Raw genomic sequence first — 19,542 nt, forward strand, 5'->3', positions numbered from 1 at the left:
GGTTAAGCATATCCCCAGGCAAAGAGATCCATCCCTCTAAGTCAGAGGTCCACATGAGGTTGAAGAAGGGAAACTGAGAGAGGACTGGGAAGATGGATATTTCTCTACGTGAAGCTCAGGCTGCTTCCAGCACCCCTCACTGGAGCTGATTCTGAGACAGTGTCTTCCTAAAACACTGCTGATCTCCAAGCACAGTGCCTCAAGTTCTCTGCCAGGGAAGGGCCGTAGTCTAATGGGTCGGTGGTATTCAAATCAATTCAATGAATAATGATTTACATTTAAAAAAAAATTTTTAAAGATAGAACAGACTGATAGAATAGCACACAGCAGAAGAGAAGAAAAGGACTAAAATTGAGAAGTCATACTGCATTACCTACTGTAAGAGAGTTTATTTTTGAAACTTTTTTTAGGAGTGTGAGTGGAGAAGGGAGGAGACAGAATCACAATGTAAAATATATTTCTTTCTCTGTCAGAAAAGTTTAAAAGCCATTGGCCTCTATCCTAGTTGGCACTTGGACAAAGGACAAGCAGCCTGCATTCTTAGCAGCCCCACCACCACTTTTGTCCCTTCTTTTGTGTGCTCCTGCCATTGCTGTGCAGACTTTCCAGCCAGGCTTCTTGTTAACCATGTCTTTAAAGTATCAGGACTGAAAAAGGGAGCAACGACAATACAGTCGAAGCCACTTCCTTTCATTAATTTTGTTTAAAACTGATTGACACAGCTGTCATCGCGACATTGTAAACTTTGATAATACATTTTGACCTACACAAATTTAGAGCTGAAAAACTGTCTACATATAATTTATCTCCCACCAGGTAGTTAATAAACTTAAGGCAACTGAATGTAATTCTTCCACAGAGCTTTCTTATTCAAGATTTAACAGAAAGCATTGCTTCTGATTATTTGATATGTTTATATTAGAAGTCAGAGGGAGGATGAAAGTTCCAGTGAGAATTTCTTTGTCACAGGCATTGATTATAGTACATTGGGCAGATCATGAAACACCTCTTAAGCAGATTTCCTCGTGTGTAAAATGAGCAAGTTAAATTAGGCAATTCCCAATGTGTCATCCAGTTCTGTGTCCTGCTTTAGTCTGTTGCATAAGTTCTTGAAACTTTTAGATAATAAAGTTTCTTTTGGTCCTTTCTATAAAACTCTCTATCTTTAATGATAATATTTAAGCACATTTGAAGAATCCTCTTACTTGGTTATTAAAATATTCAAACATTTTAAGAGTCTTATCAGGTTGAAAGTAAATGTTAAGAAGGTTTTTCACACTGAAAATTAATAAAATATTATTTATGAAAAGTAGCAAAAAAACTCTTTAGTACATAATTCAAGGTATAAAGATAAATATATACTGTTTAAAATATTTGTGCATATTATATTAACATTTTATGAGCTTAAGTCATAGTTACTTGCACATTTTAATCAGACATGAGTTTCTTTAACAAGTCCGTCACAGAGAAAAAAAATGGAAGTCTATTTAAACTCCAAATATTAAATTAAGTAGGGTTAAAGAAACAAAAAGCACCTGTTTTGGTAAGAACCTACATAGCATTCTTTCGGCACCCGTGAGTGATGAAACGGACTAGAGCACAGAACGAATTTTCAGCAATCAGACTGAATTGTTATAGCTTTAATTAATGTACAGGCTTTTTTGATAACTATGAGAAATCACGAAGATTTTGTTGCCCGACTCCAGCAAATATGAGGTTAACAGTAAAGGTGTAATTTTTGTTATCAAGGATTTTTCTGTTGTGGTTGCTGTTATTTCTGGCAGGATTTCCAAAACAGTTGAGCAAGAAATGGGGCTTAAAATTTTATAAAGCTAAAAGTAGATAGCTGCATATTCCAAAAAGGAAAATACTGTCACTAAAGAAGAGAAAGTGGAACAGAAAGAAAAGAGAACTGTTGAGCGAGCTGGAGGAAATGCTCACATTTATAGGTAGATAATTGTAGAGAAATAAGTGAAGAAAATAAAGAGGAATGAACCAGAGAAGAAAACAGAAACACCATAATAGTAAACATGCAAAAAATAAATTAGGCATAAGGACTAGACAATAGGCTGCTGAGAGTACAGAGCATGGTTAATGGGGAAAAAAGACTCTGGATTTCAGAAGACTAACACAATACCTGTTGCTCCAAATTTCAAAGGGTTGAGAGGAAATAGAACGTGAAAACCATTATTTGAATGTGATTGTAACTTCAGGTGATATTGAATGATAATTCTTCCCTCTGCCTCTCATTTGGATGAAGATTTTTTAGTCCATTACCAGATAGAAACATTTACTGGCAGTTTGTTTCCAATATGTTAAATGAAATTTATCACATGCTTCCATGAAATGTGTTTCACTCTTGATTTAACATTACTAAAATATTTCAATTTACCTAAATCGCCAAAAATCTCAAAATGAAAAAAAAAAAGAAAGAAAATGATATGGAAACAATGAATTCCCAGTTTCTGAGTCCTCCTGGAAGAGGCAGCTGACACTCAACAAAGGTTGTCAGCCTTCCAAAATCCTAGCAAGCTGTCTTGGCCAATACACTATGTAGAAAGTGTCAAGAATCTTGTCTGTGCAGGGGCTATCTCACTTTGGAAAATATCAAATTAATACTTTTAGAAGTATTAATTGACTAATATGCTGTTCAATCATTTTGGTTCTTGTGGTTAAACAATTAATATTGTCTTGCTTATGACCTCCACCTATTATGATTTTTTTTTTTTTTTTTTTTTGAGACAGAGTCTCGCTCTGTCGCCCAGGCTAGAGTACAGTGGCGCGATCTCGGCTCACTGCAAGCTTCGCCTCCCGGGTTCACGCCATTCTCCTGCCTCAGCCTCCTGAGTAACTGGGACTACAGGCGCCCGCCAGCATGCCCAGCTAATTTTTTGTATTTTTTAGTAGAGACGGGGTTTCACCGTGTTAGCCAGGATGGTCTCGATCTCCTGACCTCGTGATCCGCCCGCCTCGGCCTCCCAAAGTGCTGGGATTACAGGCGTGAGCCACCGCGCCCTGCCATGATTGTATTGTTAACATCTGAGGTACCATTGTTTCCATGCTCTTTCCACAATTCCACTAATTACTTAATTATTTGCCAGCTTGCTTATTTTCTACAAGACAACATTGACTTATCCTCTCTCTTAATGTAAACATTAAATAGAAATGTGACATCATGTGTATATGTATGTTTATTTTGTCTTGTTTTGCTTTATAATTCTTAGTCTCAGAGTAATTGAGTTCATTTGTTTCCTTCTTGTACATCATATGCATTAGTTTAGTCACCCCTGCCCAATGTGGAGGGGAGATTAAGAGGCCACTTCTTATTTGATGCATGAGCATTTGACTTTACTTATTTCCGTAATGGCAGTGGTAATGATGACATCAGCAAAATAACTAAGTGCACTTTCTTATTCTTCAGAGTTTTTTTCATATATATTATCTCATGTGATCCTCACCATTGCCCAGTAAGTTAAGCATTATTACTCTTATGGTTGTTGTTGTTATTGTTATCCCTATTTTATGGGTATACTAAAAAAAAGGAAACACTAGAGAGATTAAGTGACTTTTCCAAACCCATTAAACTAATCAGTGGTGAGTGGAATTTAAAACCTGTTTGAAATTGTAGTGCTGTGATGTGGATATAGATCATCTAATTATCTGAACGGCAGCTAGAAGGGGTCAAAGGTAAGGAAAAAGCAAAAGCAATACAAGACTCTAAATTTAGAGAATTTCCCCAGTCTGATCAGGATGTAAGACATGTCAGCCAAACAAACAAAGCCATTGCAGAGAAACCATTGGGAAAGCCTGTGCTTCTCTGTCACATAGCGACATTCAGATTCAGAAAGATGAGGACAGGGGAGTTTGTTGCTGGTTGTGAAGAAAGAAGAGAGAATAAGCTTTATGCAACAGAATCTACTTTCTTCTTGGGGTGACACTATAATTTATACTTTAATGGGAAAGAGTAGAAGAAAGGTAGGGGTATGTGGGAGGGCAGGGGGGCAAGTAGAGGCAGGGATGAAAATAATGTATTGCTATGGTGCCTGCCTTAGCATCCATGAAGTACTAACATACTTTAGACTTCTCAGAATAGCAGCTGGGAGCAACAGGGAGTTTGGATTTTGTTGTGACTTTTAATGAAATTGGAGTTATACCCATGTCACTCAAGTATATAGAGAGAAGAGTAAGGGTTCATGTTCTTCCTAAATTCAGAATAAACAGCATATTGTAGCAGCATAACCAGGTGGTTTAATATATGGGTTCTAATATTAGATTGCTTAGGTTTGAACTTTAGCTTTCTCCATTTACAGTGGTGTGATTGTACACATTGTATAACCTCTCTATGTCTCAGGAATGTCTTTTTTATTAAATGTTTCATCATTTATAAAAATAAGGATGATACTAGGATTTGCTTCAAAAGGCTGCCTAGAGGATCAAAAGAGTTAACGCAATTGAGGATTTAGTTTCATGCCTGGCATAGAGTGAATAATCAATTAATGGTACCCCTTATTATAAGTTATTGTGTGCCGTAAGTTCTTGCAAGCCAGTTTAAGGAAATAATATACCTGAAGATCGCTCACTTCTTCTATTTCCCTGAAGAAAGAACAATCTTATTCCAGATAATAAAGTATAACATGAAGATCTAATGTCTCTTGGGAAAGGTTTGGACAGAACTACCACTTTGAGAAGTCATTTTCCCTAATTGTGATATTTTTATTTGTTTTGTCATTTAATGTACTTATTTGCTCATTGATTTTTTAAAACTGTAGATTTGTTCTTTTTTGCTCTAGATTGTTTTGTTTTAAATTAGATACTGCAAAGTATTTAAAAGGATATCTGATGTCCATTTGTCCCTTTTGACTCTGTGGAAAAAGATAAATAACATTTTTTAAAAATTTACTACTTTTGTATTTTTGCTGATTTTATTTCTGAATTTACATTTAAAGCACATAGAAAAATCTAAACTATAATTAAGGTTCCCAAAATATAATCTGTTGTGCAGATTCAGGGGTTGTGGAATACATGTTAGAGTAGCAATTCTGTTGTTAGTGATACATAAACTAATTACTTCTGTTAAAAAAAATTAAACAGGATATTAAAATCTTTCTGCTTTAAAGTTTTCTTTGATTCAATTTGCCATTACAAAGAAAAGAACCTACCAAATGCTATATCGACTGACTTCTTTGAAAGAACGCTTTATGTTTGTCCTAACACAACAATTAGAGAAAAATATGTTATTCTGCTCTAGTTCCTGTCAAGAGTGGACAGAGGAGGAAGAGAAAATTGACCTTTGCTTACCTTAAATAGTAATACTAAATTTTTCTTATGCATTTTGTATTAAATCTTTCTGTGTAATCTTAAAGTGATGCTACATAATGCAATATGTCTATCAATTATGATTAGCCTTACTTCCTTTTGGTTTATGCTTTTGGATTGTTAAAAAAAGGACGTAGTAAGGGGCTCAGGCAGACACAAATATCACATAAACCTTTTGAACAATCAGATAAATAACTAAAAACGGGTTTATCTCCTTGTTATAAGTGAGCACAAGTGACTAGAGGCATAAGGAAGTAAAACAACTCCAACAGGCCGTCAGAAAGTCACAGGTAGAAATAAGATTGTAATTGATTTTGCTGTTAATTCAATACTAAAGAATAAACAGCCATTAGAGACTGAGTCTAAAATGGTAAATATGTTAACTATTATAAATTTCTTCTAAAATGTAACCGATTATTTTAATGTACATTTAAAGCAATTTTGTAAGGAAATGAAGAAGAGCCAATATTTTCCTAGATCAGAATATACTAGCTATAGTTCTATGACATTGCCTTACCTAATCTTAAAATTATAAGTTTCAAAATATCTTGGAAAGGAGAAGAGGGTGCAAAAGTTTGTATTGGAGAAGAATATTCAAGAAGATTATAACAGGGTCAGAGTCACAGCTGGAGTAAGTTTGAGCAACTTTGTCCTCTTGAGCTCTCTAGTCTAACACAAAAATAAAATGATGGATGTTCATATTAGATTATCATTAAAATACTTTTCTTGCTATTCAAGAACTAACTTTCCACTTGTATCAACTATCAATTTTCTATAATTCATGGTGAGAGGAAAGGAACGTTAATGTAGATTATTTCAAATTCCTTTATTTTTTAAAATTTAATCGTAAAAATGATTTGCTTTCCTGATTGTGTTTAGTGTTAGTCAATGTCCAGAGAGGCTATCAGATTATTTACTCCTAAGCAGGAGAAAGTTGGGCTGAGGTTAGAAAAAAAAGTCATGGATAATTTCAGAAAGGAAAGAGATCACTTACCGAATATTAGAGTATATAGTTTGTTTCAGTGAGCACTTTCATGAATGTTTGTGCATACAGATACAGCATACTTTCATTAAAGAAAATGCAGTCTACAAATATTAGTGCTCTTTAGTCAACTCGTTCAAGCTTCTCTTTCAATGAATTTCAAGAATTCTTTTCTCACAACATAACTTCATCCAAACCACTATCCTTGAAGTGTCCCAGTCATATTAGAAAATCATAGAATCTGAATTTGTGTTAAACCATAGCTTCTTTTTAGAAACACATGCCAGAAAGTTTATCTACATTTAAAATATAACTATAAATATCACTATTCTAGTCACTTTTAAAAGAATTGCAAAATGCTACTGCATTGCATTCAAATTAAATTCATCTGCCCGTCTCAAAAAGACAAAACGAGAAGAATAAAATAAGCAATTAAAAACACAAATCCAAAGGTTTTTCATTCACACAGAAAAATATGTGAATTGCAAAGCTTGATTTTTTTAGTAGTTTGGGTTTTTAAAATTTGTTTTGATAGTGGTCCATAAAAGTCAACACCTCAAACTTTAGAGATAGTATCGAGAAATGGCATACTTCATCAAAATATATTTATTCACATGATATTGAAGATTTTGTTTGAAATTACTTTTAATTTAGAACATCTGAAACAGTATCCTTAGAAATTGACATATATATTAAAATGCATAAATATTTATATATTATGTAAATATATTAGTAACAGTCTGAAACTTAATTTAGCCTGTATACATATACAGTACATACATGCAGTACTTATTAGCAATAGCTGCAAATGAAAAGGCAAATTAAAACATTGATGCGAATAATTCAGCAGTTCATTTTTTGCTAATTCTGTATCAATCATCTGAATACTATCATTCTCAATTTCCTATGTCTGTTTCCACTATAACTCATACTGTGTTTTTGAAAGCAAACCTTAAATTGAGAAATGTAACACCTCTGGAGAACAGTGGATTTTCTCTCTCTAAATCTTTTCAAAAATTCAAAGCCACATTTTCTAGAAGTGATATTACAAATAATCCACCTTGCCTATGGAACAAGTAGAATTCCTATAAATAAGAATGTTTATCTTTATATGAAATCAGGCAACTTTCAATAAAACTATAGAGCTCATATAGTCTCATTTTCACTTCTGTAGATTAATGAATTACTAAATTTATTCAAGAATTTCTTCTGCAGTGGCAATATTTAATTCTCTATCCTGAAAAATTAAAATAGGCTATTTTCAACATCCATTTAAGAGAAAGAACACCAAGGACTGAGTTTCCAATCTGCCTACTTGAAGCTGCATCCTAGAGCTTCTTCCTCCTGTATCCCTGAAAGGAATATATTTCAACATCATCTGTCAAGTATAAAGGGAATTGGGGGAAATCAAACTTATTAGGTCTTAGGATGATACTATATGATTAGCTAATTTGATTAGTTGACACATTAATTCCAATATTTTCAATCATATTTACTATTGTGATGCATAAAAATTCAGCTCAGCTACATTTCTATTCTAGAGTTTTTCTCTACAAAAGGAAATAACATCTTCCCTGTAATAGCCTTTCTAATTTCCATTTCATTTCTGAAAATAATAATACTAAGAATGTTGGTGACCACATAACTATAGAATAAAAAAGATAAAGAGACTCATAAGTATCCAAAGAATTATTCTTTTCACTTCAAAGAGAAAATATTTTACTATTTGTTTCTTCATAACAGTACATACTTTAGATCATTCGTTAAAGAAGAATCCACAAAATAAAATTTTCACATTTGCCAGCTAGCCTCCTGCTGTTCAACCCAGTATTTTATTTTGTTTTACCTTTATCTTGAATATGTTAATAATTTTTTTCACAAGCCTAATGTCAAATTTTAACAATCTAGGATTCCAGTTAAGTAAATATAATAAAATATATTCCATAGAACTGCTATGTTATGAAAGGCATATAAGAAATTCAACTCATTTGTGAAATAAATAAATAAATTCTCAATTTAAGGCGATGTAAGTAGACTTCCAAACTCTTTAAGAAGCATAATTAAGTAGCTATTTGGAGAGGTAGCACCACAAAAACATATTTTATACCGATTTATATACAGATACAGTATTAAAACATAAAGAAGAAGCTAGGTTCTGGGATGCATCCCTCAGTCTCCCCTGTGTAACGCTAAGGCTAATGAAACGACGCATGTAACTGATTTTCTGACAGAGGAACATCAGGTGTGTTGGCCCAATAGTGGAACAGAAACAAAAAGCGCTTTACAAAAATTCCCAGAAAATACATAGATTAGAATGGAAAGGAACCTCAGGACTATTGAGGTTTCCTTCCCTGTGTCCTTGGGGGAACTACACATTAAGCTTTCTTCAACTGGGAACATGAAATTTGAAGTCAGTAGCATTAGAGGAGTCATGATTTGGATTGAGAGCACCCATTCTTTCTAATCCCTGTTCCATTTCATGACAGACTTCTAAGAAACTGTTAGGACCATTGCTATTGAAAATCCTGGGGTGACTCCCAGGAGAGAAAAAGCGAAGGAAAGTGGTCACATAAGCGCGTAGGCATGTGCACGTGTGTGAGGATGTGCAACGGTTATGTTTGCCTGAACGTATATGTACTTTCTTATTTTTCCTGAGACCTTAAAAAAAATCTGATTGCTGATTTTGTAATCCCTTGAAAGGATAGCTGAAATGGTTCACACTTCAAAGCTCTGGGAAGAGTTCTGGAACTGCAAAACTAGCAAAACTGCAAAATTGTCCCCGTGAGAGGGCAGTAGGGGGCCAAGCCCGGGTCTTGTCTCTCTGTCCATCCCAGAATGGCTCGGCCCTCTCAACCAACCTTCACCCGGCTGGCTGCGCTGTGGACAGGGGCGGCGGAGGACACCGAGAGCGCGCAAAACAGCAGCATCAGTCGGTTCCAAGGAAACTCGGATCTCTGGGGCGTGGGCCGCTGCCAGGGGTTGACACTTGTGTTGTGCGAGGTGCGTGTGCCATTGGCAAAATGGCTTTCTCAGTTTTGGCTTCCCACAAAAGGAGCGGAAGGGGGAGCTGTCATGATTCCCAGTGCCCACAGAGCCCCCTCTCCTGGCCACAGCGCGCCAGCCACAACTGGTACCGAGTGTGCGCGCTCGTCTCTGTGCGTGTCTATTTGTATAACTGTTTGCAAGTGGCTTTCAATCTATCTGTATGACAGAGACAGAGGCGCCTGCGGAAAGTTCCCTCTCTCAAAAACGCCTTCAGTGTCCTGCTGTATCGCTGGCGCCTACGACGCTGTCATTGTCATCTCATCATTTTGCTTCCTTCCGGGTGATTTATGTACAATTCTGCGTGAGTGAGAAATGCGCGTCTACTGGAGTTGTTTTGTCTGTGACCTTACTTCTTTGAAGAAAGTAAGTGGTTGGGAGGGAAGGAGACCCTGAAAAGGAGTAATGTCCCCTCCAGATTGTAAAATATAATGGTTAGACGCCCAGTATCTCAATGTCTAGACTGAAATCCCGCTCTGCCACTTATACTAGCTGTGTGCCTTGGGCAAATCGTTAGTCAATCCGTGCCTCAATTACTTCATTAGCAGAATGGGAAAGCAACAGCACCTAGCTCACAGAGTTGTGAAGATTAAATGAGTGAATATGTAAAACGCTTAGAACTGTGCCTGGCACGTTATTAGGTGCTATAGGTTAAATGCTATTAACATCTTCATCAGTTGCATCACAGTGTTAAATGGAAGGACCATCCTGACCACTTTCTCCACAGGAAAGCACTAGATCTTGATACGTGCCCACGCCCCAGGGCAAAGGCGAGACAGAATCCTAACCCTTTGACTCTGTGCAGTGCAGGACCAGCAGCCACCCAGACACCCCCCGCCCACGCAGACCCTGTTCGGTGAATCCCTCCCCAGCCGCCTGTTCTCTATATCTGGGGCCACGCTCCGAATGTTGCAGGATGCAATGGCAAACCGCTAGCCCAAGAGAGCTGGCCCCTGCCTCTTCTGTCTGAAGAATGTGTTTGGGGGTTTTCCTACCTGCCCCAGGTTTTTGCCTTTCTTACTGCCGCCGAATGCCAGTCCTTGGTACATGCCCGCAGATCGATTGGCGGCCTGACCAGGCGTCTCCCCGCCCAGAGAGGACTTGATGGAGTTGAGTTTGGCCCGCGAACTGCCGATCTGTGAGCTCTCCACCATCAGCACCGCGGCCAGTAGGAGCAGGCAGCAGGACGAATCCTTGCACCGCATCAACGCGGCCATCTCCCGGCGAGGGGGTCCCCAGGAAGACGCAAAGCCCGGAGGGGTGGAAATGCAAAGGGAGGGAGGACCCCAACACGGGGCCCCTCACTTGGGGCGCGGGGGCTTGCAGATTGTGTTCCCTCAACCCTTCCTGGTTCGGGGACCCAGGACCCTATGAACTCAGTCTCACGCCTCAGGACAGAAATTAGCGGAACCCAAGCGAGACCCGCTTCTCCACCAGGACAGGAAGTTCTGCAATAACTGGAAGCAATCAAAGGCGAGGCGCTTTCTCGCCAAGGAGGCGTGACCCAAGGTGCAAGAAAACCCAGCCCTGTGGATCGCACCGCTTCCGTTCCTTCTTGCCCCGCACCTCCTTGGTCCCACCGGGATCTCGGCGGTTTAACTCTCCTCTTAATTGATCAGGAGGCCCGCATCAGCTCCTTCTCCTTCAACTCAGTTGCTTTTCTCTCCTCTCTTTTCCTATCCTTTATGTGTCAAACTTTGCAGGACACAGTGCTCCTTTTCAAAGTTAGCAGGCGCTTTAGTAGGGGATCAGGAGACGTCCCCGGACCGAATCCTCGAGATCTGAAGAGAATCGAGGTCCCCCACACGCGCACTCACAGTTGCCCCGAAGCGTTGTCCCCTGACTCACAAGAGACAGCGAACCGCTGCCAGCGCAGCGATGCCTAGGGAGCGGACTTGCGCTACGCTCGCCGCGGGCTCCTGCTTTCTCTCTCTCTGCTCTCTCCCCCGTCCTTTTTGCTTTTTATAGCTTCCCACGGTGAGGCCTTTTTTTTTTTTTCTTTTTACCTCCGCCCCCAATTCAAGAGTGACAAAGAGTGAAAACTTTTCTCTCACTCCCCACCGCTTCCGCCCCCCTCCTCTCTGCGTGCTGCTTCTCCTTCTGCGGCTTTCACTCCAGCTTTTCCTCCTCCTCATCCTCCCGCTCTGTCTCCACCCACAACTACTGGAAAAGGGGGATCTAGCTTTTCCATGAGGTGAATGGAACATAGGGGCTCCTAATTCCTGACAACAACTCCAGCGGTTGGAGGGGTCTTTGGAAACAGGCAGAGACCAAAGGTGGAAACGGAGTGGGGCAAGCTGACACCACTTGATCGCTGCCACCCTTTCTTAGATCTTCCCACCCATCTTCAGCCCCTGACTCCGCGAGGAGAGCTGGAAAAGCCCTATGGAAGCTTTAGAGAAGTGAGCATCTGCGCATCTGCTCATTAGTATTGTGTTCTTTGTGCGCTCACGTTTGGTTTTAGACTGTGCCTCCCAGGGAGTGTGTGAAGCTGGAGCCACATAGGTGCGCCAGGGGGTGGCCAATGATCCGGATAGAGGGTCTGGAAGGAAAGGGGCAGACCAAAGAGGGGAAAAGATGAGCCTATTCGATTTGGGTCTTTTTAGTCTCCTCCTTCGGAACCCCGGGCCCCGCCGCCCTCGTAGAATATGTCTATGTCTCGGAGGGACTGGGAAGAAGGGGATGCTCTGAGTACGCTCCAAGGGTTTGGACCTCACAGCTCGATTGAGCATCTTTACCATGCCAGGCAACTGCTCTTTTTTCGAAAAGGAAATCCCAGATAGGAATGAACGGGGGCAGGGAGCCTTTGAGATCCTGTCTTCCTTGGCTTCCTGCCTTCTAGCCCCTGGGAATTACAAGAGAAGCCATCCTGTCAGCCCCCGGGTCTCTCCAGGTCCAATTCCCTTCGGCCGAAGGTCGAAGGCTGCTCCGGGAACGACTGGGACGCGCTGGCGCTTGGGGGCGCCAGTGGCAGCCGTTCAGCGAGCCACGGAAGTGCTGCAGGAGACAAGCGCTGAGTTCGGTGATGTCTGGTGGCTAAGTGCGAGACTTTCTAAGCAAAGCAAGGAATTGTTCGAAAGTTGTTGCATTTCTGCTTCGCAGACACTAACGTCCAGGAGCAGAGAAATCCAAGCATTGAGCCACAACTTGAAGTTAGAAGGCAGCTAGCCGCCAGGGGAGGATACAAGTAGCATCTTCTTCAGAATTTTTGGACCTAGATTTCACAGCTTTCACACCTGATTCTGGCGCATGTCCATGAGTACGAATTAAACTTGTCGCTAAGTGAGAACGTTGGTGACTCTTATTTTCCCCCCAAACAACGCAGAGTTCTAAAGTGTGGATTTAGAGCTATTTTCTCCCAGACAGCTCCAGTTTTGCAAATTTCTCAGTCCTGACCTATGAGTCTGTCTGCCCTGAAATTCTTCATTTTCAGATTTTTTTTTAATACACAAGCAAACGGGGATTAAAATTTGCACCCTCTGGCATGTGTTCTTATCTTTTGAATTTCCTTTCTTTAAGGTAGAGATTTTTCACATTTTAGTGTGTGGGGTTTTTTTTCCACTTTTTAAAAATATGCCAGGAATAACAATATGGGTGACCCCTGAAGGACATCATACTAAGTGAACTCGACCAATCACAGAAAGACAAATCCACTTATAGGAGGTACCTAAAATAGTTAAATGCATAGAATCAAAGGTTGGAATGATGGTTACCAGGAATTGGAAGGAGAGGAGAATGGGGAGTTACTATATCAATGATCATAAAGTTTCAGTTAACTAAGATGAATAAACTCTAGAGATTTGTCATATGGTATTGTACCTATAGCCAACAATAATGCATTGTATTTTTAAAAACTTATTGAGAAGGTAGATCTCATGCTATATAGATATAAATTTTATATGTGTGTGACTTTATATACATGTATAATATATATATGTATTTATACATATAACATTATTGTAGTAAGAACATTTAACATCTATATATGCCCAGTAATAAATTTGTAAGTTTATAAAGTTAAGTGAGGCATTCTAGGCACTAATAAAAGGCAAGGAAATGGGTCCTTACTCTATAAATAAGTACTTAACGATTCCGAGCTTAGACTTTACAGAAGAGTATATCTTTTGCCTTCATTCTGATTTGCCAATCAGAAAGCATGACAGAAATTGAGAAACTTAAGTTAGGAGTATACTGGTTTAAATATTTTTGAAAAATAGCTTAGAGCAAAAGGAAAAGATAGAAGCTAAACATGTAGGCAACAGATCACTCTACATTCACTTGGAAGAGTGTAGACTTTGACCATATGTTGAAGAACAAACCCAAATGAACCATGAGAAAATGTGAAGATGCTTTGCCTATTTCTGTCACTTCCTTCTTTCTTTACCTCTAAATAAAATAATATCCCACATACACAGGCTTAACTTTACTCACATGTACTGCTAAACAGAAAAGATATGTCAAGCACAACACATTTACTCTCAGCTCTGAGTACCATCCTAAAGACATTATCTCAGAGGCTTATTCAAACCCCGCAAGTTCCAAAAGCAATTTTTTACAAATACAGTTAAATTAAAAGTCGACATAAAATCTACTTACACAAACATTCTTCCATATAGAACAAAATCAGACATATAGAATCAAAAGCTAAAACATACACAATTATGCCTTAGGCTAAAAAGCAGTCAAAAACTAATTTCATTCATGACCCAAATGCTTTCTGTAAATTTTTTTGACAGACAGAAACAAACATACATGACCCATATGTTGACAAGTAGATATGCACACACAAAATCAACTAACTGTAAATAAACATAATCCTGTGGATTACTGTCATGGCCCCATATGTGTTTTTCCCGTGTGTGTTTTCCTAAGTGTAAAGACAAAAGCTTCATATTTTACTTGGGAAAGTAGATTTTTATGCCATTTGCAATAATATAATTAGAGAGTAGATATTTAAAAACATGACTGTACAAAAGCAGGACGTACAACCTTCCTGTCCAGAAGAAAGTGCCTTAATGGACATTTTTTCCTTTGGCCATACATTCCCTCTTATCTTTGCTCCTCTAGCTGTGGGGCCATTTTGGTTCCATAGAAAAGCCACTACTTTCTCAGCAGTTGTTTCTGGATCCTGGATTCCTTCTGAATACTTAATCCCAAAGGTAAGTTAAGTATATAACTTGTCACCTTAGTCTTGTTTACCGAAGCTTACTAATTTTCATCCCATTACCTCTCTCCCTGCATTAGTGAATACTTCCTACAATAGCCTTTTTAGCAGTTGTTCATGCATTCCCCGTACATGAAGCAAGTATGGGGCCCTGAGGACACAGTGGTGAATGAGTGGGGGTCTTGCCTCTAAAGGGGCTTGGAGCTCTGTAGACACCTTAATATACTAAAATCTGCTCCTAGCCCCTCTCAGAAGTTGCTGCTGTGAGCCTTTATTCTCATCCACTGCTGAATTATGCCAGTCTCAGAGTTCAATCTGTCACAGGATAGCTGCAACTTGAATTCAAGCCAAGCTGGCTTGAATTCATGTGATTTTGGGAATATAAGTGATTAGATATGTCCCCCAGAGTTCTTTTTTTCCTTCAGAATTAAATGCACATTTTAATGGTGTACATAGAGACAATACTTCTACATTTGTCATTGAACCCAAAGAAATGACCCTAGTGATGGTCATGTTAGGTCAATAAGAACAGAATAGCAAACCTGGGAAGTAAGATTGTCTTTGGTAGGTCCCATAGGACCACAAAGCATCTTGCACACACAGAATAGACATGAAAATCTTTAATGTATGGTTGAACCTTGATGGATGTTAAGGATCTGAAAAATAAGGTTATATGGGTTTTCCCTCTCCATAGTAAACCAAGCTACCTGGCTCTGTAGCCTAGTAATACTCATACTTTGAGAGTTTTATGTTTCTCCTCTGCCTAAGAACAACAGTCTCATGTGTTGCTGCAAATTAATTCTAAATACCTGGTAACAAATGTAAGCTTGCATTGATATTGTGAACATTTTTTGTGTTTCTTGATGGGAATAATTTTCATACCAGATATGAAAAAATTGCATCTCCTATTTGATCCCTGCATTAGTTTCAGTTGTTGATGCTATCTTGATAAGGCCTCATGGACAACAGGACCAGCTAATAAAAAAGATCTCATCACCTACATTTGATTCACTAGCTATGCTTACAAAAACATGCACAAGTGAAATGGGTCAGAAGATTTCACAGTAAATCAATCTGAAACAATTGCTCAGCCAACGGCTTCTTTTTTGAACCTTAACGAGTTAGTCATCTTATCCATACTTCACCTTCCACTTAAAGGAAAGAGGATTACTGAACAGATATTACCCCTTGAGCCTGAACCCAAACAATAAAAAAAATGCAAGTAACATAATCTGAAACTCAGGCAGATAAAAACTTCTGCTGAGCCTTGTGCATATATGTGACCATAGATGGAGGTGGAATTAGAAAAAGTCACCAAATGTTTAATAAGAAACATTTTCCTTTATGATATAAAATTTTTGTTAGTTCTATACAACGCATGTCCTTTTTGGTAAGTTCTCACTGCTGAGTTCTGGCAGGTTTTTTCAAGGTTCATCTTTTGAAACAGTACTAAAGTACCAAGTAATACTTGGCAGTGAAAGAATCTATGTTTAATTCTTGAGTGAGGTTCAATTCCAAGGAATCTCATCTTGATGAGCAACAAAACAAACAACATTTAGATAATCTGGACCAGTGATTTTCGGACTCTGTTCCTTTCGGGTCTCTAGGGTTCTGCAGTGGTCTCAAAGTAAGTTGAGAACTGTGCTATTTTTTACAAGATTTCAGAGGAGAGGTGTCCAGCTCTTGGATCAAAGATAAATTTTAAGCGCCTGTTTTTGTTATTGTTTTATTGGACAAAATAGTCTGTGAGCCGTCAACCCACCAAATACATGATGGATTGATTTCTACTCTGTTGGTATTACAATTTCCAAAATGAACATTACTCAAATGGGGAAACTATTAAAAATATGGCAATTTATTTAGTCAGAAATGATTTGGTCATTTAAAGTAGGGAACATTAAAAATGAAAAGGCAGGGTAGCTAATCCATTCATTGTACAATGTGTTTATTCCTAATCAATTATCTGAACCTATGATTAATGAATATGGCAAAACTTTAACTATACTCTTACCACACATAAAATAAACTGTGGTGCAGACTAAAAATAATGGAAAAACTACTTGCAAATAATAAAGACATAGATTCTCAAGAGGCAACTCAAAAATCTGTCTTTGAAACATAACTGGGCTTGGTAACAGAAAATGAAAAATGTGCTTAGTTTATCTTTGGAAGATTCATTTGTAATAGATCCTATTTTTGATGCTCTAGGTATAAATCATAATACCTAGGCTCAAAAATAGTTTGGGATATAAGAAAGTCAAGACACTATGCTGCAGTCAGCTTAAGGAATTTTATAGGTAACTGGCTTAGAATATACAGCAATAATAAAAGTAATAATAATAGTCAGATTTATTGAATGCCTTACATGTGCCAGGTTTGTTGAACACTTTACATATAGTGTCTCTTATTTGTATCCCACAATTCATCCCTTTAAGACAATGAATGTACAGTCCAATATTAAAATAATACTGAGCAAAGAGTAGCTTGCAGCACAGCGTGTCTCCATTTGTAGTAATGAATGCCCAGTTATGGCAATAATGTGGAAGGCACACAAGTAAAGGGGAACCCATCAGAAGAAATTGGAGGTGCCATTTCACCCTTGTAGCAGGCCCCAACACAGATTCCTCTGAAGGAGCTAAAATAAGTCATTTGGTAAACGGTTGCAAAGAACACCAAAAATATAAGTACATGACTACATGTATTGAAGCTTTGCCTAATATAGTAAAACTCTTGGGCCTTAAAAATCATATAGCAGAGAGCTTAAAAAGGCCCTCTGCTACAGATGGCATATTAGATTTCTAGGGATTCCATAACAAAATGATACAGATTTAGTGGCTGAAACAACAGAAATGCATTTCCTTACCATTTAGGAGGCTACAAGTCTAAGATCGAGGTGTTGGTAGGTTTGGGCTCCTCTGAGGCTGCTCTCCTTGTCTTACAGATCACCACTTTCTCACCGTGTCCTCCTGTAGTCATCCCTACATCTGTGTTCAAATTTCCTCTTATAAAGAAACCAGTCATATTGGATTAGGACCTACTCTAATTTCATTTTAATTTAATTGCCTCTTTAAAGAACTCATCTCCAAATGTGGTTACATTTTGAAGTAGTAGGACTTAGGGCTTCAATATATGAACTTGGCAGCAGGGCGTGGGGCAAAATTCAGCTCATAACAGGTAGATTTATAGATGTAGTTGCATATTAAAACACTTGGGAAAAGAGTAACATTTCTGTACACAAGACATACAGCAGTTTCTCAGAGTTCCTAAACTCAAAGGAGAACTGTGTTATATGTTTATTTTGAAAACATTATTTAAATATTTTTATTACCATTTTATTTCTGGATCTGTGTTAATGATATTCATTTTTTCACCTTCTCTTTTTGTGTGACTTATGGCTAAATTAGAAATCAGCCAACTGAGTCTGACTGTGATTGTCAATATACCACTGGGGCCCTGAAAAGGAAAAGAGAGAATGCAAGCAATTTGCCAGGAAGATAAAGTCATTTCTACATTTTTTATAAATGCCTGGTTAATGAAAGACGGAAACAATAAAACATATCAGTACATGATAGAAAAGTGAAATCATCGTATATCAAAGGAAAAGGAAGCAGCAAACAAAACTACAGTGATCTAGCAATCAGCAAGTTGTTCTGTTACTAACTTAATTTGTCCATTTATTTAATTTGATTTGTTTAATTTACTCAGAAAGTTAATAGTTCCTTGGAATCACAGTACCTTTAATTAATTCAAGGCAGTGCTAAATATGTGAAAACAGAGAGGATATCTAATTTCATTGAAACTGGTAATGAAATCACTTTTAATATAAGTGCACTTTTAATATAAGTGCACTTTTAATGTAAGTGACCACTTAGTCTTTAAGTTATTAAGAAATCTGATTTGGAATAAGCTCAAATTTACTTTAGCTTTTTTGTTGTTTTTTCCTGAAATTTATAAAATGTATTTTGGTTGTTATTGTCAAGAATGTATGTGAACATTTGTATATATCAAAGAACAATCAATATCTCCAAGAACATAACAGCTGTTTATATGTTACAGTTGAAATTGTTGGGTTAGCCTTGTCCTCCAATGCCAATCAGTGTTGTATTTTTAAATTAATAATAAAATGAAACTCTCAAACCTTTGATCAATTTGCCTTTTATATATCAAAATGTATTGTATAAATATGCTCAGTATTAACAGAAGTACTGAAAGTTTAAAACCATCTTTTTGTTTTATAATATTCAATGTACTTCACCCCACCACTTAACACTGGAGGTAGCTACCACTGAGGCCAGGAATATATGGACTATAGCTATAAACTGGGGCTCTTTTTAACATGAAAAGGTAAGCTAATTTCCAGCCTTCTAAATACAACCTCCAAATTCACTAAATTACTTCGTGTTCCTCCTATATGTTAGCATAATTTTAGAAGGTAATTCACTAAAAAAGCCCCTAGCTGCAAGTTCTAACCAAAAGTTATACATGTTATAGTCCAAACTCTTCATTCTCTTTAGCCAAGTGTAGATACTGCCTAAGATGGCTGATTTTAAATTAATTTGTATGATGATATCTGTCACTCACTTGTGAAACACTTCCTGAATATAGCTGACACAATCATACCCAATTTTCTGTTTCAGGGACTATTTAATGTTAAAAATGTCTCTAAGGAAATCATTCTAAGGAATGCCTCTAAGTAAATCTATATATGTGGGGGATGGAAAAGACAACACATCATGGTATTATTCTCTGACAACAAAAGAATTCCTGTTAATGGTTAGTAATGGTTATTAATGTTTTTTTTAAGTAGTGATCTTGTAGTGATTATTAGTCGGAAATACTGAGAGGTCCAAGTTCATGCAGCAGAGGGCAGTAATGGACACTTATCATGGTAAGAGAGATGAGCCAGAGATTATTACAAAGTAATTTTTCTGGAGAAAAGTGTTTAATGGCCTTTCCTATACCAGTGTTATTAAATAGAGGAGAACTGATAAATAAATGCATCTATTCCTCTCATGAAAAGTTTGCAACACTCTTCAAA

At 37.9% G+C, this 19,542-nt stretch overlaps 1 protein-coding gene across 1 annotated transcript in view; it reads right to left on the reverse strand.

Annotated features, from left to right (window-relative positions):
• The window catches only part of DKK2 (dickkopf WNT signaling pathway inhibitor 2), a 115,000-nt gene extending 102,724 nt beyond the window's left edge, over positions 1 to 12,276 (reverse strand). Inside the window, exon 1 of the mRNA XM_003829989.6 lies at positions 10,336 to 12,276. Coding sequence (XP_003830037.1) covers positions 10,336 to 10,557 — 222 coding nt within the window. The 5' untranslated portion in view covers positions 10,558 to 12,276. The remainder of the gene's footprint in view (positions 1 to 10,335) is intronic.
• Positions 12,277 to 19,542: the final 7,266 nt, after the last annotated feature.

Source organism: Pan paniscus, chromosome 3, assembly GCF_029289425.2.
Source record: "Pan paniscus chromosome 3, NHGRI_mPanPan1-v2.0_pri, whole genome shotgun sequence".
NCBI lineage: Eukaryota > Metazoa > Chordata > Mammalia > Primates > Hominidae > Pan > Pan paniscus.